The sequence below is a fragment of the Leptonotus elevatus genome, chromosome 7, assembly GCF_054856555.1.
Source record: "Leptonotus elevatus isolate MCC_2025b chromosome 7, RoL_Lele_1.0, whole genome shotgun sequence".
In the NCBI taxonomy this organism is placed as follows: Eukaryota; Metazoa; Chordata; class Actinopteri; order Syngnathiformes; family Syngnathidae; genus Leptonotus; species Leptonotus elevatus.
In genome coordinates, this window is record NC_141245.1 from 15,799,336 (window position 1) to 15,818,348 (window position 19,013).

At 41.9% G+C, this 19,013-nt stretch overlaps 1 protein-coding gene across 4 annotated transcripts in view; it reads right to left on the reverse strand.

Annotated features, from left to right (window-relative positions):
• grik4 (glutamate receptor, ionotropic, kainate 4) overlaps positions 1-19,013 on the reverse strand; it is a 299,291-nt gene that overhangs the window by 62,607 nt on the left and 217,671 nt on the right. For all 4 annotated transcript variants that reach the window (XR_015095554.1, XM_086080252.1, XM_086080249.1 and 1 more), the window contains exons 9-10: positions 5,318-5,479; positions 330-482 (exon numbers count right to left, since the gene is read on the reverse strand). Coding sequence is in view for 3 of the 4 variants with exons in the window: in XM_086080252.1 (XP_085936378.1) it covers positions 330-482; positions 5,318-5,479 (315 nt within the window). In the remaining variant the exon portion in view is untranslated. The remainder of the gene's footprint in view (positions 1-329; positions 483-5,317; positions 5,480-19,013) is intronic.

The following is a 19,013-nucleotide window of genomic DNA, read 5'->3' on the forward strand; positions in this document are numbered from 1 at the left end:
CATTTAGTTATCTCAGTTATTTGAGTAAATGGTAAAGAATAACAAAACATGTCATTTTAAAGTATTTTGAAAACAGCTATTTACAGCTATTATGTTCAATTGAAAAGCCCATCTTCATTTATTTAAAAAAATCTTAAATCAAGTGCTCCCCATTTTGATTTGACCCACTTTGGAACCTTCTCAAGGGCATTTCGATATAGCTTTAGGCCCCATTCCTGATTTATATGGACATACAAATAGCTTCCCCCTGCCAAAATAATAAACATTTCCATAAAGGCGCGTTGAATTATTATGATCTTTTTCATGACGTCCAGCCGGGGCCAACTTACCATCCTCAGGTAATTCATGAGACTTGTGCCGTGCTCCCAGATTTTGGAGGACTTGCAGGAGAGCTGCGTGGCGCCGACATTTTGGCTACGGTTCAGCTCCTGGACCGCTGCCACCACCGCGTATACCGCATCAAAGAGAAGAGCTGAGGAGAGCTGCACAAGAGCGAGAGGGAGAAAAAAAGAGGAAGGTGGATGTATTATGCATGCGCATGCCAACTGCACAAACGCTGAGCTCAAAAACGGAGAGAAATGTGAGCGGTTGCCATTCAGTGAGCGCTCAACAGGAGATGAATCCATTAGATCATTAAATATACTCGGCGTGATTTATAAAGATCCCAAATAGCGGGCACTAAAATGCGCATTCACTTTGATAGACTGTGCTCACTTTTGGGAACTTATCATTTCTGTTGTTGGAAGAGATGAGAAAACCAGGTCAAGAAAGTAAAAACACTGCTTCTCGTAATGACCTCGTTTACCAGCCGGTTGAATAAAAGCACCTGTAGCTAAAACCAAACTCTGGCAGGGTTTTTACTTCCTGGACTTGGATTTCCCATTTCTGGTTACTGGCATTTAAAAAAAATATTTACACAAGCTCTCATTTTGTCTCCACTAGGCTGACACCGCTCTGGCTTTCAGATGTGCTATTTAAAAGCGCGTCTCATCTATTCATCTATTAAATACTTTTGTGTGCAATCTGTGAGATGCAATTTAAAAACGGGACTAAAATCTATGGACATTTTAGTTCATGAACAAAAACGAGACAAAAATGAAATTATTTTGTAAAATCTTGTCTGCTAATCTGTCACTGTGACACTATCACGTGACATAGTGACACACCCCATTTCAAATCTGCAGCTAGCGAGTGTAACGTGCACAAACACATGGGAAAGACAGGAGGTGGATTCACGGTGGAAGGTTAAAGCAAAACATTTATAACGTAACTTTATTCCAACAGCTATAACGTTCCAACAATAATGTTAATCCGACCACAAACTAATGCTGGCTAATTTACTAGTTTAGAGCATTGAGCCATAGTAGCCACTTGTTGATATTTTTGATATATGATATATTTTTGATGATTTTAGATCTTAAATGTTCAACATTATCTGCTGGCAAAAAAACATGTTGACACTAAAACGTTAAATCCGGCCCGGTGGGTGGTGTCTGGTCAGTGCTGGATTTCACTTTCCTTTGTTTTCTTTGGTCCTTCCTCGGGTCTCCTGACGGCGGTGTTCGGTTTAAGTGAACGTATGGGATTTTTTAATAGGTTTTTGGTGAACTAACGAATACACACACACTCACACGCACATACACGCACTCACCCACATACAAAAAAAAAATACAAAAAAAAAATACAAAAATAAAAATACAAATACAAATACAAAAAAAAACACAAAAAAAACCAAACAAAAAAATACAAAAAAAATTAAATAAAAAAAGAGAGCAATGATGATGACATTACCGAATGAACAATACTGAGCTCTTTAAAAAAATAAAAAATAATCCGGCCCGCTGTGATGTGCTGACAGAGTAAAGATGTAATTTTTCCTTTCTTTTCTTAAAAGAAGAACATCCATCTTACTTCCTTTCATGTCTGATGCTCAGACTGCCTCATCTTCATGACAGCTGCACCTTGCTGAGTCCTCAAAGAGCCACACTGGTGATGATGTGGCGGATAATGATGCAGTCTATTGTGCGGTAACAAAGCTACCTAAAGGTCATTAAACTGCAAAACCGTGATGTGTTTTATACCTTCCTAATTGGTGGATTGCACATTAAAAGCGACGTGGTGCCCACAAACAGCTTGCGGAGATATGAGAAGCATGGCTGGATGCATTTTATGTTTGACATATGGCGGTATTAGCGGTGTGGGAACAGATGAAGTCACGTTGTTATGGCAGCATTTTTTCATTAAATCCAACACTTTTTTTATTCGTATCTACCTGTCCCGATAATTGGGCCGAATTTGAGCAAAGGTCAGATTCTCGCAAAGTTCAGATTCTTCAATGCCTCTGAAAGATTAGACTGAGCGATTGTCTTGTGCTGGGTGTGTTTGATATTTGACAGGAATAAAAACACAGGGGTGGGTGCATTGAGGTACCAATTGAATCTACGACTCTTGTATCTTACAGTAAATCCTCTTTCCCCATTAAAATTAATGGAAATGCCACTCATCTGTAAAAAAAAAGACAACAAAATGAGTTTGCAAAATCACGAAGCAGAAGGTTGGCAATAATAATAATAATAATAATATATTATATATATCAAATAATAAATAAATACATGAATAAATAAATTAATAATAATTATTATTATAATTAATAAATTACGACTGCGTATTAGGGCCACGTACAAATATATTATAATATTCAGAGAAAAACAATTGTATAAGGTGGCAAATATGCGACTTTATAAAGTGGCAGATTTGCGCGAAAAAAACTCAGAAACCTACGAGAAATACATGTAGTGTATGTTTGTGCTAATAATTTTCAGTCAGGTTTTCAAATAAGGAGATCGTAATGGCTTTAACCATATCATGTTAAGCATTCGCACTTTTAAGCGTTGGGTACTGCCAGCGACAAATTTGCCGCGCTTTGCGAAGGTCCACACCTGGACGATTAAGTTAATTTGTTAACGTAAATATTTACATATGTACATTTATGTTTCCAGAATTATTATTTACACATTCCTACATTTTGGTATTTTTGTGTACAAGTCGCTAAGTTTAAGTGTCGAATCTGCTGCTCTCCGTCATTGACTTGCACTTACCGAAAGTTATGCTCGCTTCTGATTGGTTATTGTTTAGTCAGTGTTGAATTAAGAATGAATCCGTTTCCATCCTGTCTTTTCATTTTATAAAACAGTGTCCCATTAACCACCAACGAATCCTCACATTAGACTATAGCCAAGCTACGTGTATTTCTCGTAAGTTTCTGAGTTTTTTTTCTCACAAATCTGCCACTTTATAAACTCGCAAATTTGCCACTTTATAAAGTGGCAAATTTGTGACATTTTTCTCTCGGAATATTGCCCCATAAGGAATATATATATTTATACTAATACGCCGTCGTAATAAAAAAAATACATATAATAATAATTGTACTAATTTAGTTGTTAGTGCTTTGCTTGGATCTCTACAAAATAAAATTATTATTACAGTAGTAGTAGTTTACTCAGGGATGTCACACCGATGAGGGAGTAGGTGTCTCAAACTCCCTACTTTTTCAACACATATCTTTCACGCCACAAATTGGCAGTGGGCTGGACTTTGGACACCCTGGCTAGGAAAACAATGACATGCTGTTTTTTTTTTGTATATATCACATGAGCCTTGTAGGAACACTTGTACGTCAGACTTCATTAGCGTCAAAGAGAGCAGATCACTTCATTGAGTGGCCGGATGACTTAATCTTGCAAAAGTGCCATCAGCCTTTTATTCTTCCAACTTGAAGCTAATTAGCCATAAAGGCGCGATGCTGCGAGCTGAGAAGTATTCAAGCAACCTGCTGCGAGAGCAACTGTACAGCTTTTTATCACGCTGTGTTCTAATGCTTATTGGCCTCTTTCTGCAGCCAGCTTGTGCGCAACAGAGGGGGGCAAATTGTTAAGCGTCTCATCGTCTGCATTCATTCAGTTCAATTACAGATTTGCTCATTAATCGACTGTTCTATTGGCTTCCAACTAAGTTCTTGACAGGACAAACCGCACAGCAGCAGAAATCATTTGATTTGCTTCGCGAACGCTCGATATGAAACGCTAAATCTGAATTTGACATATTTTCATATTTATGCATGGAATATTTGTTTTGTGAATTTCCCATTAATTCTACATGACATCAGCACTAAACACTGATACATTTTGGCAATCTCCCCAAGAGTGAATGGTTCAAATATACCAAATATGCCTATTTAAAAGCCTATAGCTGAGTAACTACAGACAGGCTTCTGAAGGCTAGATGGGGGTAAATAGTACTTCATTTATATAGCACTTTTCCACCTTACAAGGCCCTCAAAACGCTTAATATCCGACTACTCATTCACCGACTGATGACGCAGCATCAGGAGCAACTGGGGTTTCAATATCTTGTTCAAGGACACTTCGACGTGGTCACAATGGCATGGGATCAAACCGACAACCTCTTGGTTGCAGGCCGACGATTCTACCACTGAGCCATGCCGCCCCTCTCCGTCCGTCCGTCCGCTTAAGTAGCTTACCGCCACCACAGTGTGAATGATTGAGTGCATGAATAATGTATCCATTCCATTATAAAGCGTCTCTGAGTGTCTAGAAAAGCGCTATATAAATCTGATGCATTATTAGTGTTATTATAAAAGTACAATTAGTGCAATAGCACAATTAACGTTAGCCATGGTAGGTTTCTGGAACCAAGATCTATTGTTGAAAACCACACAGCAGAAGGCCTGCTAGTACCACAAAAAATAAAATTAAAATAAAACTTAACTCCTAGAGCAGGCATTGGCACAAAGTCAGAGAAAGTGTATTCAGAGGGCTGCACTGGATTTTACAGCACTGCTCCAATGTTAATAGGCGAGCCATGGACAAGAGAATGATATGCTTTACACAAACTGCAAAGCCTAAATTGTCAAAATGCTGATGGCCACATGTGTGTGTGTGACTTTTTGTTTTTTTGTTAATTTTCCCCATATAATACAGGTAGAGGACCATGCAATTGTTCTTTAAATGCCGTGCTGTGAGCTGGCAACAGTCTGTAATTCCTCCAAAGTGAATGAAGACAGCACAATAAATTAAATGAGGCGCTGCCAGGAAAACAACCGGCAAGGATGCCCGCTACAATTACAGCCGTTAATGGATAAATGTCCTACTTGTATAATTTGGTGTTTATTTTTGATGTGGCGCCTTTGTTTTGGGATGGCGAGTTTGAGTTGCAGATGCATTCAGCTTTTAAAGGCCTGTTTGGCCTTTGTAAGGAAATACATCCATGTGCATGTGTGTTTGTGTGGACTAACCGGGGTGCCCGCGAAGGGAGCGTGTTCACAGTTCTCTTGCCAGGAGCGGTTGAGGCTTAGCACAAAATCCTCAAAGAATGGATGCGTTTGGTTGAAAACAGAAAAACCGATGATGCTGACCCGCTGATCCACCACGTCGTCCAATCGCAGCATGGAGAACTCCTGCAGGGCAAAATGAGATAATGATGGTAAATGCGGCATACATAGCTTTTTGGGCCATTTCAAGTCCACCGAGGGCAATAACAAAATTGTGAAAAATACATAAAAAATCGGGGCGCTAATTAGTGAACCGCCAGGCTTCCCATTTGGTCTCCCTGTTGGTCTCTTTTATTTTTCGTGTTTCTCGGACAGGTTGTCACTGTGAAAACAAATTTCGTGTGTGTTTTGACATACTCAATAAATCTGATTCTGATTATAACCATTTGTGCAATTCAGAAATTTATGTGTAAATCATTAGTGCTATAATGCTGCTAAAATGCGGATGGTGCAATACCATCACTAGGTCACTTCATTCTTTTGCCTATATTAAATTTTTTAATGCATTTTTTAATGTATTTTATTATTCTATACACCTCGTCTTTCAACGATGTAGTTCATTGACATGAGCTTACACCAACATTTCCTTTAACATTTGCACTGACTGTGCATTTATTGAATGACAGTAAAGCAAGCCTAAGCCTCTAAGTCTAAATAAAAATATTTTATTAACTTCAATTATTCTGGTTGAGTTAGCAAAAAATGACGGCATCAATCTGCAATGGGCCAGATATTTATTTATTAACATACGGCTCATCATATGAATGACAAATTTTAATGCTCCTCGGCTTGAATCATAAGACTGAAGATAGAACGAGGCAAACAAAACAAGGGCAGTGAGCTAATAAAAATACAAAAATAATAATAAACTGGCAGGAAGCAGAGGGAAAATAAAAGTATAATCTTATCCGGCTCTATTGCTTTTCAGGCATGTGCCGCTCCCCTTCCGCCGGGGGACGCGCCTAGAGGGGACGGGCGGAGGTAGAAATGAGAAAGTGAAGGAGGCGGAGGAGAGGAGTGACGGGGATGAACGTTTCCTGAAGCCTAACGGAGGTGTCAGAAAAGCACAACCCACAACCTTCAGGTGGCAGTCCTGGCAGCCCGTGTGTGCCATCTTGCATTTGACAGGCTGACAGTCACCCAGTGAGGCCTCCGATTGTGAAGATAAGCACGGACGGATGGCATGCTTGGTGAGGAAAACAAACAGACACAGTAGATGGAGCAGAAGACCAATGTCATCAACTGTGCTAAATGACCATGCTATTGTTGGTCTGTCAGCAGGCAACGATTAATTTAACAGTTATGTGGGGTGAGGCCAGTCGTTTGTCTGTTTTTGTGAGTACTGCAGCATTTTAAACCTTTTAACTGATTGCTTGCCGCATAATGACCGCGTCTTAATGACAAAAGCTGATGCCAAAACGTATGGAGGTGCACAATTTGGTCCTCATCCAAAATGAGATTGTTCAGCCCCTGCTGAGGTCTACTGGCAAGCATTGGAGTTGAAAACCACAACTTAGTGGATTACTTTTTGCTTTTGTACCCAAAATTTTCAGAAATGGTAAAAGTACTGACATTCTCTACTTGAGTAAAAGTACAATTACTTGTGTAAAAAAACAACTTGGGTAAAAGTAAAAGTACTTACTCAAATAATTACTCACGTAAAAGTAAGTAAAAAGTATTTTTACCGGATGTTTCCTACTACGTCAATTTGAAAGATATTAGCTAATAGAGCAAAAATGAGTATACATCGGCCAGTTGAATTGCACACCATGTGATAACGTGTCAGAGAGCAAATCACAAGCTGGGATGTAGAGGACAGTGTGTAACGCTTCATATGATTGGCGGAGCCAGGAGACATTGAGGTCACAAGTATTTTGTTTTCATGCATAGCAAAAAGTACAAATACTCATATTAAAATGTAACGGATAAAAGTAAAAAGTAGTCTAAAAAATACTCAGTACTGAAAAAAAAAACTACTCAAGTACAGTCACAAAGTACTTTGTTACTTCCCATCTCTGAAAATGTTTTAGGACAAAATCACTTTTTTTTGTCCTTTCAGAGTAATCAAAACATCAGGAGAGAACTTTAAGGATCTGTATAAACATCTGAATCCGAGCAAACACAACACAGTGCTTGATTAGCCAGGTGGGCTTTTCTTAAAGGCTGTGACAAATATTTTATTTCCCAGGCCAAATTTATTTCTGTCCGTCCCTGACCACCAGTCTTAGCAAGTTTTCAGAGAAAAACCCATAAACACAATTTTTGAATATTTTTTTAGGCTTGCTAAGAGACATAATATAAATAAATGTGAACTCTTGTGCTCTCAATTAGTGACCAGTCACGAAGTTGCAAACAGAAAAGAAACACAATTCATTTAATTTAATCAAGCATTGCGACATAAATCTGTCCAATGTCTTGAATAAATCATCTTATTTCCGAGGACATTCCAATCACACGACGTCTCATAAAATCTGCGAGCATGACTTTTCTCTACTCCTTTCCATCTGCCTGATTTTAATAAACAGCATAGAACACATTGTCTCCAACGAAGAATGATATTTGCATCGAAGTTTGACCAAGCAATGTGACCCCTCACACACTACAGTTCGATCATGGTCAACAAGTTCTCCCGCAGATTTTAATCCATTTCAGATCGCAGCAATGCCGATTTTAAAAAGCCCTTTACTAGCAGCCTAAGAGCAGAGTCGATCTTATGAGGCACATCTTATGACACTCGGCAACATTAACGCCAGCCAGTCACAAATGAAACGTGAATGTGACTGGGGTAACTCACCAAAGACTTACAAAGTACTTTAAAAGCCACATTGAGGATAAGGAAGCAGATTTTTTTGTTGTGGTTTGTGTGCAAGTGGCAGACAGACGAATACAAGTGCTGAGGGACCAACATTGGATTGTCATTGACTCTTGTCCCGACACATCGGCAACAAAGTGGAAGACCCCAATTGCATATTTTCCCACTTCAACTCAGATTGGATTGTGCCACAGGGTATTTGAGCATGAAGCAGCAGTTTTGTTTGCATTCCATATTCAAGAAACACTTGAACAGTAGAGAGCAATTCAACAAGTACAGTTGGGTCAAAAATGGACCGATCCTCTACTCATAAATATTGGTCAGATCCTTAAATTGGGTCAAAAAGTTGGGTTAAATTGACCCATGAAGTGATAAAATGTGTATGCATAATTTGGTTACTTTTGACACAACTGCTGGTGGGGGGAGAATCTATTTTTTTGCCATCCATGAATAAAACTTATTTTACTACCTGATTTTAAGAAATGATTTCAAGATGAAAGGAAATATCAAATTTAATGAAAGGACGAAGCAGAGAGGTTTGAGATGACTGAGGTGATGAGATTAAATACAAGATCCTAAAAATAACACTCCATTCTACAATTGGTCACTCGAATAATGAAAATGATATGATAATTGGACAAAACTATCAAAGTTGAATCCATAAAGATGTAAATCATGCACTTCAAACTATTTCCTGTATCCTTCGCTCTCCCTTGTAGGCCCGATTGAGCTTTTTGAGACTGGCCGTGTAATTACAGGCTAAAGTGTGCTTTGATAGTTCATTAGAGGGAGAACCGCGCAAAGGAGCCCATCATTATGTTTGCCCCTCACATCTGGGCGACGAGATTCTATATAATTGATGCAATTACAAGAACTGAAACAAGAACACGGTGGCGTTATATTTGTGTACACATTTTCCGCAGTGATAAATGCAGAGCACTTCGGACCACTTGAACAAGTACTCTCTCTTGCATACTAAAAGGGCCAAGCGTGAACTGGGCATTGCTCAGTGAAGGACGATTGGTTCTCAGCAGTGGGGGAGTGAAGGCAGACTATGGGGGGGTCAAAACCAACTGTGATCATTGAGAGGGTGAAAAAGGCAGTGCATTCAAATAATGAGGACAGAGGGATTGAGTGAAAAGTTGACTCAAAGTGGCAAAACAAAAAAGTATACAGAATAAGAAGGAAGCTGATTGGTTGCATACAAATATGGCCGGCTTCGTTCCTCAAACAAATCTCGTGCACACAGAAGCATTTCAAGACTTGCGTGTGTCCAAAAGAAGACACTGAGCACGTTTAACGGCTGTAACGTATATGCCAAGTCTGGAGTGGCGCTGTAGCGCAGCCACAGAGAGTTAACGGAAAGCGTAGAAGAAGAATCAGCGTTTTGAAATCTTTCCACTCTGGAGCCCGGTTTCAAAAGTGATCGGTTTCAAGCGGCCTAAATGGTAAGAAACTTGTGAGGATACATTGAAACTGGCCTTCGTGTGGACGGGGCCTTAGACATCCCTTTTTATAGGCTATGTTTTTATGATACAGGTCATGTCAATGGTGGAAAAAAATGACAAGGGATTTTTCTTGGTTTAATGTTTTAAGATTATAAAAAAATGGTATTTGAAATTGTTTTTGCAAATGAGGTGCGGCGTTAGGACCTAAATGCAGACAAGACACGGGAGTTGGGAAATAGGGTGTCTTAATATGCAAAAATACTAAGTAACAACAGAGAGCAGGTCTGGATTCAGATGGCCTTGGAGAAAACAACTGACGGAGAAACCTCGACAGAAGTGTGAAGTGTAAAAAGTCTTGATCCTTAGGAGTGTTTCGATAAAAGTAAGTCAAAAACATGCCATGAAATTGTGAAACAAATACACTGTCCTAAATATGTATTCTATATCAGCAGGCCATATTACGTATTGATTACGATGATATGGATGGTCCATATCCATATACGCTCATCAAATACAAATTCTCGATTGTGTGTACCGACCTGTTGGTTTAACTGCTGAATAATGAGTTCCCATGAGGGATGAGTTGACAAAAGCCTCCCATCGCAGAATATCCTCCTCCTCTGCACAGACGGACCCCGTGCAAGTCTCACAAATCCAACTTTAAAGCCGGATATTTAAAAAAATGATGTGAAAGATTTCTTGGAAGTCAACCGGCTTCCATCAATTTGTCCCTAGGCCGCATGTCTTAGGGAATGGAGAGGACGGCTGGGAATTGGAAGTGTGCTGTTTGGGCTCCCGTTTTTTTTTTTTCAGACCTCAAGTATCCTTGAGGAAGATACTGAACCCTCGGATGATCCTGCTGCTGTGTTGTCACCACTGAGGGACTAATAAGGGATTGCCGAGCCGTCTCGATTCATAGCTGCCGAACGATAGATGATGTCTGTGCGCTTGAGGAGTCTGTCACCCATGTGGATTTGGTTAATTATGATTAAGATTTACGTATATCATTACAATTGTCTGTCTCAACCTACTATGACGTTCCTCTAGGTAGAAATCTCCGCAGCTTGACACTGGCATGAAAAGAGGAGGTCAGAAATCCACACAATGATGGAAATTAGCACACATGCTAGCTAAGTTAGGCCTATCCGCTCAACAGTTTTTATATTTGCTTGCAGGACAATATTGATATGCAAACACTACGCTATTAGGACTGCTGTATTTTATGCGGCAGGTACGATTATGATGTAGACTAAATGCTAAAAACGCTACAGACTTGCGCATTCTTAAGTAAAAAAAATATATATTTGGCCTACATTATACATTTACGTTCATAAATTAAATACGCAAACATTGCATATTCACATTTGTTTATGATTTTTTATTAAGCCTCTAGTGCATGATTTCTGTTCAACATTTTTTCCCATAATAACTTGCACAAATCAATAGTCTGTGGCGTTAAAGGGAAAAATGCTAACCTTTTAAGCCCGAGCTGAAGAAATTGTGAAGAAAAGTAATTGTGTGAAACAATGCACTAATAATGAAAAAATATAATTATGTCGCACATCAAATTACACCGCAGAACTGGGGCTACCACAATAAGTCATTTTTACATGCCCCAAACACATCTCAAATGCCAACTAATTTAATCATCAAATACAGAAATCGGTATTGTGCCACACAGTGAAATAACTCGGCTCTCCCGCTGGGCCACTTCACGCAAAACACGCAAGCGACCCATCTGAACAAATCTCACAAGTGTTCTCTTTATTATGACACAAGAATTATTCAAATAGACCTTGTGGTTGCAGAGATATCCTTTATTTTTTTTGGGGGGGGGGGGGTATGTATTTTTTTAGCAAAAGCCTGAAAAATAGCTTTGGGCTTAACGGGCTAAGTTTTTAGCATTTAGCCTACAAGTACGCGTATAAGTACAAGAACACGTTGAAACGTACTTGAATATACATTTGTATTTGCATAAATGTTGGAATAGTCAAATATAGTTGTTAAAAAACTTAAATGAGATGTAGAAAAATACAGTTACCCTATCATTTACCATTTAAATTGAACAACAATATCATAAATGTGCTTATGCTAGCCAGTTTGAACTTGGCAACTTTAGTGTATCCTAAACTAGTGTAATCAAATGTCTTCTTTTGCCCGGACATGTCCACTTTTTTAAAACCAAACGTCCTCCAAAAGGAGGTCTAGAGGCACCAAATTTTATGCACTATTATATAGCCAACCAGCTACAATATATTATTTTATGGGCACAACCCAATAGAGATACTAACTGTTGGCTGGAACTAGAACAGAAGGATTGTAATAACCTCAGACTCCTAGATTTACTCTTTATTACAACATCGATTAAGCGCCATAACTGCTTTAAAAATCCAATGATTTCCGCCACCCTGACTGCCTGGTGGAAGGCACTAGAAATGACAAAAGCCAAAGTGGAGCCCAGCGGGCTTTCTCCCCTATGGCATAACCCCGACTTTCAAATTAACAACCAATCGTTTTATTTGAATGTGTGGGAGCAGAAAGGAATTACACATCTCCACCATCTCTTCTCAGATAATATGTTTATATCATATACATCCTTGCTCCAAAAATATAAAATAAAAAACGGAAACTTTTTACATTATTTGCAAGTTAAAAGTATGATAAAGAAACAAATTCCAACACTCCAGGGTACGCTCCAACCGCCTGTTTTAGCTAAAGATATTACCAAGCTTTCTCCGACAACAACAAAAAAACTCTCAAAAATATATAAGTTACTTTCATATACTGATAAAACGTCTTTACCCATCTCAAAATGGGAAACAGACTTGTCTATAGCTCCGGAATCTGTCTTTTGGATTCAAGTTTGTGAAAATGTTTTTAAAATGACAAAACACACAAATTTACAACTTATCCAATATAAAATTATTCACAGAACATACATTACTCAATATATGATGAAGAAAATGGGACTCTCAGACTCCGACATTTGTCTCCAGTGTTTACAAAACACTACAGACACTTATTTTCATGCTTTATGGTTATGTACTCCGGTTATGTGTTTCTGGACTAAAGTCTTAGAAAAACTTTCCGCTGTCTTGGACTGTAGGATACCGTTCTCTCCAAACTTGTGTTTGCTAGGTGACTTAACAACAATTGACTTACCACATAAACAATTTCAATCTATACTTGTAGCCCTTACTATCGCAAAAAAAACAATTCTTGTTAACTGGAAAAATAAACAAACTTTGAATATCGACCAATGGTCTAACCTCCTCATAAATCATATTTTAATGGAAAAAATATCTGCCTCAAATAAAAACCAAATGTCAAAATTTAAAGAAACATGGTCTACGTATATAGAATTTTTTAACCTAAACTTGGATTTTAATTCTGCCTGTTAGCGAGAGCCACAGCAGCGTTATAACTGGCATTGATGTTTCTGTATTAGGCAATTTGTAACTAATGGTTGTGTTTCCATAGTCAGGAACCCGGCTGCTGCCAGCGGGATCGAGCGGATTCACCTCCGATGGGCACCAGGGGTTGATATTCGGATTCACGGCATGCCAGTGGGTTAATTCTGTGGGTGCTGTCCCCCCTGGCGGGGAGTGGGCGGGTCTGCCCCTCTGTTGGCTGCTGGGTGGCGGCTGCGTCTTGGCCGTTCCCTGGGTCTCTTGGGGGGTGCTGCGTTGCGGGGCTTTCCCTGGTGTCGGGGGCGGCGCCGTTCCGGCGCGGTCCGTCGCTCTGGGCCCGGCGACGCGGTTCGGGGCCTGTGGGCCGCCGGGGTGCCCGGTGGTTCCCTCTCCCCTCCCCCTTCCTCCCCCTTGCTGCCTCTCCCTCCTCGCCTCTCCCCGCCCGTCCTCCGCCTCCCTGTCCCCTCTCCCTCGTCGCCCTTCCTCCTCCTCTCCCCCTCTCCTTGCGTCCCTGCCGCTGCCCCCTGCCCTTCTTGTCGTCCCCTTCCCTCCTCCCTTCCCCTTCCCCGGTACGCCTTCCTTCCCCTCCCCTGGGCCGGGGGCTCCATCCATGGCCCGGGTCTCGGTGCTATGGGGGCCGGCGGGGGTGGCTGGGGTTTGGTGTCGTGCCCGCCCCGCTCCGGTGGGCGTCCTGACACCTCGGGCGGGACCCAGTATCCGGGGGGCGAGCCCTATCGCCCCGCCGGACGGGTCCCATATGCCCGCCGGGGTCCTGGTGGGGTGGGTGGGGGCTTGGTGGGCCGGTGCGCCTCCTGCACCCGCCCGGTTGGGGGGGGCCCCGCTGGTCACACCTCTTAACTCACTACACTAGGTTTGCACAATACACTTTTATAGACATATAGGGCACATAACACACTTTGGGGGGTGGGGTAGGGTGGAAACACCGTCTTCACCCTACAACTCCCCTCCAATTTTAATACACCACACAACTTGTGGGTGGGGGGGGGGGGCTTGTGGGGGTGCCATCGGTTGGGGGCCGCAGTATAGAGCAGTGCTGCGGTCCCCTGTCCGTGTCGCCACCCGCCCCTCCCCCACCCCCCCCGCCCTATCTATTTTTTTTAATGCACCACATACACTCAGCAACATGCTTGGGTGGCGGGTGGATCGGAGCGTGGGAATATCATTTCCATCGGCTCCGGTTCACCTGCTCCTAATTTTAATGCACCACACACACACACTTGTATATACACTGGGTGAGTCCACATTCACGGTTTAGGGGTAGAGTTCGCCAGTCCGCGAGCTGGCGGACTCAGTAACAGGGGTTAATTTTCACAAAGAACGCTGGGGTGACGACCGGGGCCTTCCCCCGCTGGGCCTGGGGTTCGGGGGTGTCGGCCGCCCTCCGGTGCCCCCATCTCCCCCTTCTGCCCCCGGTGTTCCGTCCTTCCACACGGCGGGGGGTGGGGTGGGCGCGGCTGCCCTCTCCGCTCCGCTGTCCGGCCCCTCTTCGGCGCCGGTGCCTGGGTGCGGGTGGTCCCCGGGGGCTGGGGGTCGGGGGTTGGGGGGCTGCCGGTTGGTCGGGGTGGGGTCGGGGGGGGGGGCGTCTTTGTTGGGGGGGGGGGGTGGTGGTGGGGGTTGCGGGGTGGGGGGGGGTGCTGGGGGTGGGGGGTGTCTGGGGGATTGGGGGCATGGGGGCGGCTGGGGCTGGGTTGGGGTGGGTGGCGGGGGTGGATGGGGGGCGGGGGGTTGTGGGGGGGGCGGGGGTTGGGGGCCGGTGGGGTGCCTGGTGGGCCTGCAGTGCCCCGTCCTGCTGCGTTGGGCCGGGGGCGCGGGCCGTGTTGGGGCGGGGGGCGCTCCTGCTCCTGGGTTTGCTCTCCGGCCGGTGGCCCTGGTGGGGCCCGGGGGTCGTCCTTTGGCGCTGCCGCGGCCTGGGGGGCCCTGAGGTGTTGCGCTTGCTCTGTTCCGGCGGGGGTCGACGGCTCCCCTCTTTGGTGGAGATTTTCATGCATGCCAGATCCACCACACCAGCATCTACCGAAACTCAGACACAATCTGTTTCCTCCTCAGGTTATTGAATCGGTGGAGGCTGGTGTCTCGGATCTCACGCGGCTTCGTCTGTCCTTCCTTCCTTTTCTCGGTCTCTCCGTTGGTCTCTTGAGGCCTCCCTGATTTTATGTTTTTTGGATTTGTTGGGGTCTGGATGTTTCTTGGGCTGGGGAGGAGTTCTGGTGGGGGGTGTCTGGTCGGTGCTGGATTTCACCTTCCTTGGTTTTCTTCGGTCCCCTCGGGTCTCCTGGTGTTCGATTTAGGTGAACGGTATGAGATTATTTTTTTCTAATAGGTTTTCTGGTGAGCTAACAAACACACGCACGCACGCACGCACGCACACACACATACTCACCCACACACACACAAAAAAAAAAAGTATGTATGTATGTATGTATATATGTATATATGTATGTATATATGTGTATATATATATATATATATATATATATTTAAAAAAAAAAAAAAAAAAAAAAAAAAAGAGCAATGATGATGACATTTCCGAATGAACAATACTGAGCTCTTAAAAAGAAAAAAAGAAAAAAAAAACAAAAAAAACAAAAACAAACGTCCTCTTTTGTCTGGACATGTTCACTTTATTTATTTATTTATTTTTTACATCTTGTCCGCGAGTCTTTTTTTTTCTCTCTCTCTCTCAATAAATTCATAAAAATTTCAGTTTTTCATTGCGCGACAAATGGGAGGCGGAGTGCAGTCGGAAATATGTTCCCAAGTTCATCGCAATGGGTGCAAGGGAAAATAAAGGCAGGTTTTGCGCGTATTATTGTTATATATTAAAAAAAAATTCTTTTTTCAAGAAAAAAGTATATCAGCTATTTACATACCGTCCACAGCAGTGTCAACCGCCCATCATTATTGCTCACTGGTAGTGCCCTGCGCTCCCAATGGGGGAGATGTGACCATGGTGCGAGCTCGATCCCTCAACCCACATAAAAAAAAAAATATTGCAGTAAATTTTGAGTGTTATTTAAGCATCTCGTGGCTGGGCTGGGTGTCTTGTTTTTTGTAAATAAAAATATGGTCACCCTATCCTAAACAAATTACAATTAAACCATTAATTAGTTGATTGTTCATCATTGCGACAGCAGGTCAAGTGAACTTCGGCAAATGTCCATTTTTAAGCATTGTAGCACATAGACTTCTTATTAGTTCTATTGATTTTTCTTGAAATGAAAGTCTAATGTTCCCTATGTTAAAAAGGGCTTAACTGTCGCAAGAGCTACCCAGCAACACTTGACTGATAACTCTCAACAGTCGATCCCGATAAAGGACACCTTTCACATAAGATGTAGTCATCTGATCCAATTTCGCAACGTTAATTAATGACATTTCTTACCATTTCTGCACCCTCCGATAAAGAGCGTCTTAAGTGGCGATAACTACCCACTATTTGAAAAGAAAAGGGCAATATTTCTTATCTTGAGATGCTGCGGCGCAAACCAAGCAGGCCGTCTTAAGTCATGTTTCTCTAAATTGCATATTGATTGCTGAAAAGATAAAGTACTAATTAATGATATTTCTGCCCTTTGAAGAAAAGGAGGGGGGTTCGGTCAGGTGAGCTAAAACTTCAACGCCTTCACGCAGGCTCGACTGTGGAGCGAAATATATTTTTTAATACGCATATTGTCTGTGCGGCGGACAGTAAATCATTGCAACAATTGCCGCGTAAATCTCGGCTCTCAAGCCTCCTGCAGGCTTTTAATTATGATGTTCTCATGGTGCGCAGTGTGGGAGGAAACGAGGTAGCAAAAGGGAGCCTTAGCAAATGTCATGAAGATTTGTTGTGGAAAATTGTGCAAATAATAGAACGAATCTCTTTTCGCTGGACATGAGATCAAAAACCGCAGGGTGCTGTACCTTGCAGCCAAAACCATTCAGCGCCTTATCATAGCATTTATCTCAGCGCAGCATGCTGTTGTTAATACATTAGCTTGGCTTCAAAGCTCATAATAGTCGCATACATCAAAACAAATCTGGCTGCAGGAGTGCAGGGTGCTGGGAACAAATGGCTCGTTTTATTCTATTATTCACCATTATTCATAGCATTAGCTTTGACCTGGAACAGTAACAGCCTATTTGTGAGGTAGGGACCTTATGCCCGGATTAAAATTTAGACCGTTTGAGTGTAGAAATGCATGAATATTTTAGACACTGACATATGTTAGGAATCTGAAACAGTCTCTTCCAGGGAGCTATTCATGCCTCAGCCTGCAGAGGAAGAAGGCTCTTCAAATGCCAAAACTTTATTAATGGTCACGAAATCGCACACGCTTTGCGCTATTGCAGTGATTCGGTGAGTCAGTCTCGGTATTTTTACAGATACCATCCTCATGGTCGTCACGATGTTGTCCACATCTTCATAACGGGCATCCTTGATAACCTCCTTAGCTTGTGAAAGGGGGTAGGGGGGGGGGGGGACACGAGCCAGCAGGTTGCTCTAGCACGGTAAATGTTCTTTTCAGTCAGGAACTGCGGGATGCGCAGTGAATTGTAAGCAAGTGTGTTGTCATGGTTACGCAGCCATGTCTTGTGCTGCCACATAACTGTCACCTGTTCTCGTGGAATGAACGAAGCAAATGCTGCAGAATTGGTTTGCAGATGTGCTGGTTGACTGTCTGGCCATCACTTAAGTGGAAAGCTCGTAGTTTGTAAGTTAGGGTTTGAAATATAACTTTTGCAGCAGCAGTCTTGGAACTTTTCTGACACATCTCGTTGGCCAGCTTTTGATTATTGTGATTTTTTTTCTCCCCGATGTGTGATGCTAGTTTCACACCAAGTATCTATTCATGTACATTTTAGAACAGCATATTGTCGCTGCCATGTAAAAAACACTTATCTCCATTTTTGTCTTTTTTACATTTTTGGAATGAAACTGAATGCAATTAACCCAAAAATGTAAAAAAATGGCAAAATGGACATAAGTGTTTTTCACATATCAGCGACGATATATAATATTGATCATTTATGTACAGTTGCCACTTACCCTGTTGTTGCTTATTGCACTCATTCTCACTGCCTGGTGTTAATTAGGGATGTAACAACAACGGCAATATCGCAATATAAACCCCTTCGCACCCATAGATGATTGCAGTGGACTTGACATATTTGCGTGTTTAAACCAATACAAATGCATCATTTGGATGATGTCAACACTTCTGGTTTATGATTGGATCCTAGCTAACCAATCACAATTGCAAGTTGATTTGCATGATGTTCACATTAAAAATGTTACATATACACTTCGTAAGTTTACAACATGTTACAGCAATACTATGCTGGCGTCCACTATAACAAATAAAAACATGTGATAACCCCCCCAAATTTTTCCATGTTATTCTTATGTGGGAAAAGGGTCAAAATCAGTAAAAAATCCAAAAAATAAATAAAAATTGGCCAGCATAAAAAAATGCGGGTCTGAGGGAGTTAAAATTGCCACAATATCGCTGGTGTCATGTTACGATATTAAAAGCATCATATCTGTTAAGTTCTATTTAAATTTGGCATGATTTGGCCACCTATGTTTAAAACACACGCCGATCGTCAAATGAAGGGGAATGCAACAAAAACCACAAGTCGCGGTGTGTGCATGCATTAGCAAGTAAGTGCCTCAACTCAATGTTAAGTGTTATTTGCAATTGTAGGTCATGTACATATTTGAATTATTTGTACAATTATGACATCAGCTAATTCGCATTGTGTAGACGAGACATTTACATACAATTGCTCATGTTTATTTGTATGAGTATTTTTGGTTCTAAAGAAACTACACCCACACAAGCAAAGCGCAAAAAGAAAACCTGGTCTGATTATTGCACACACTGCAGCAGTTATCAAGTCCATAAATCAGTCATATCAGAAAAGATTACTTTTTGCCCGCTTGACAATATATTGACTGGCCAAGCCTATTTCTTTTCACTGCTGTT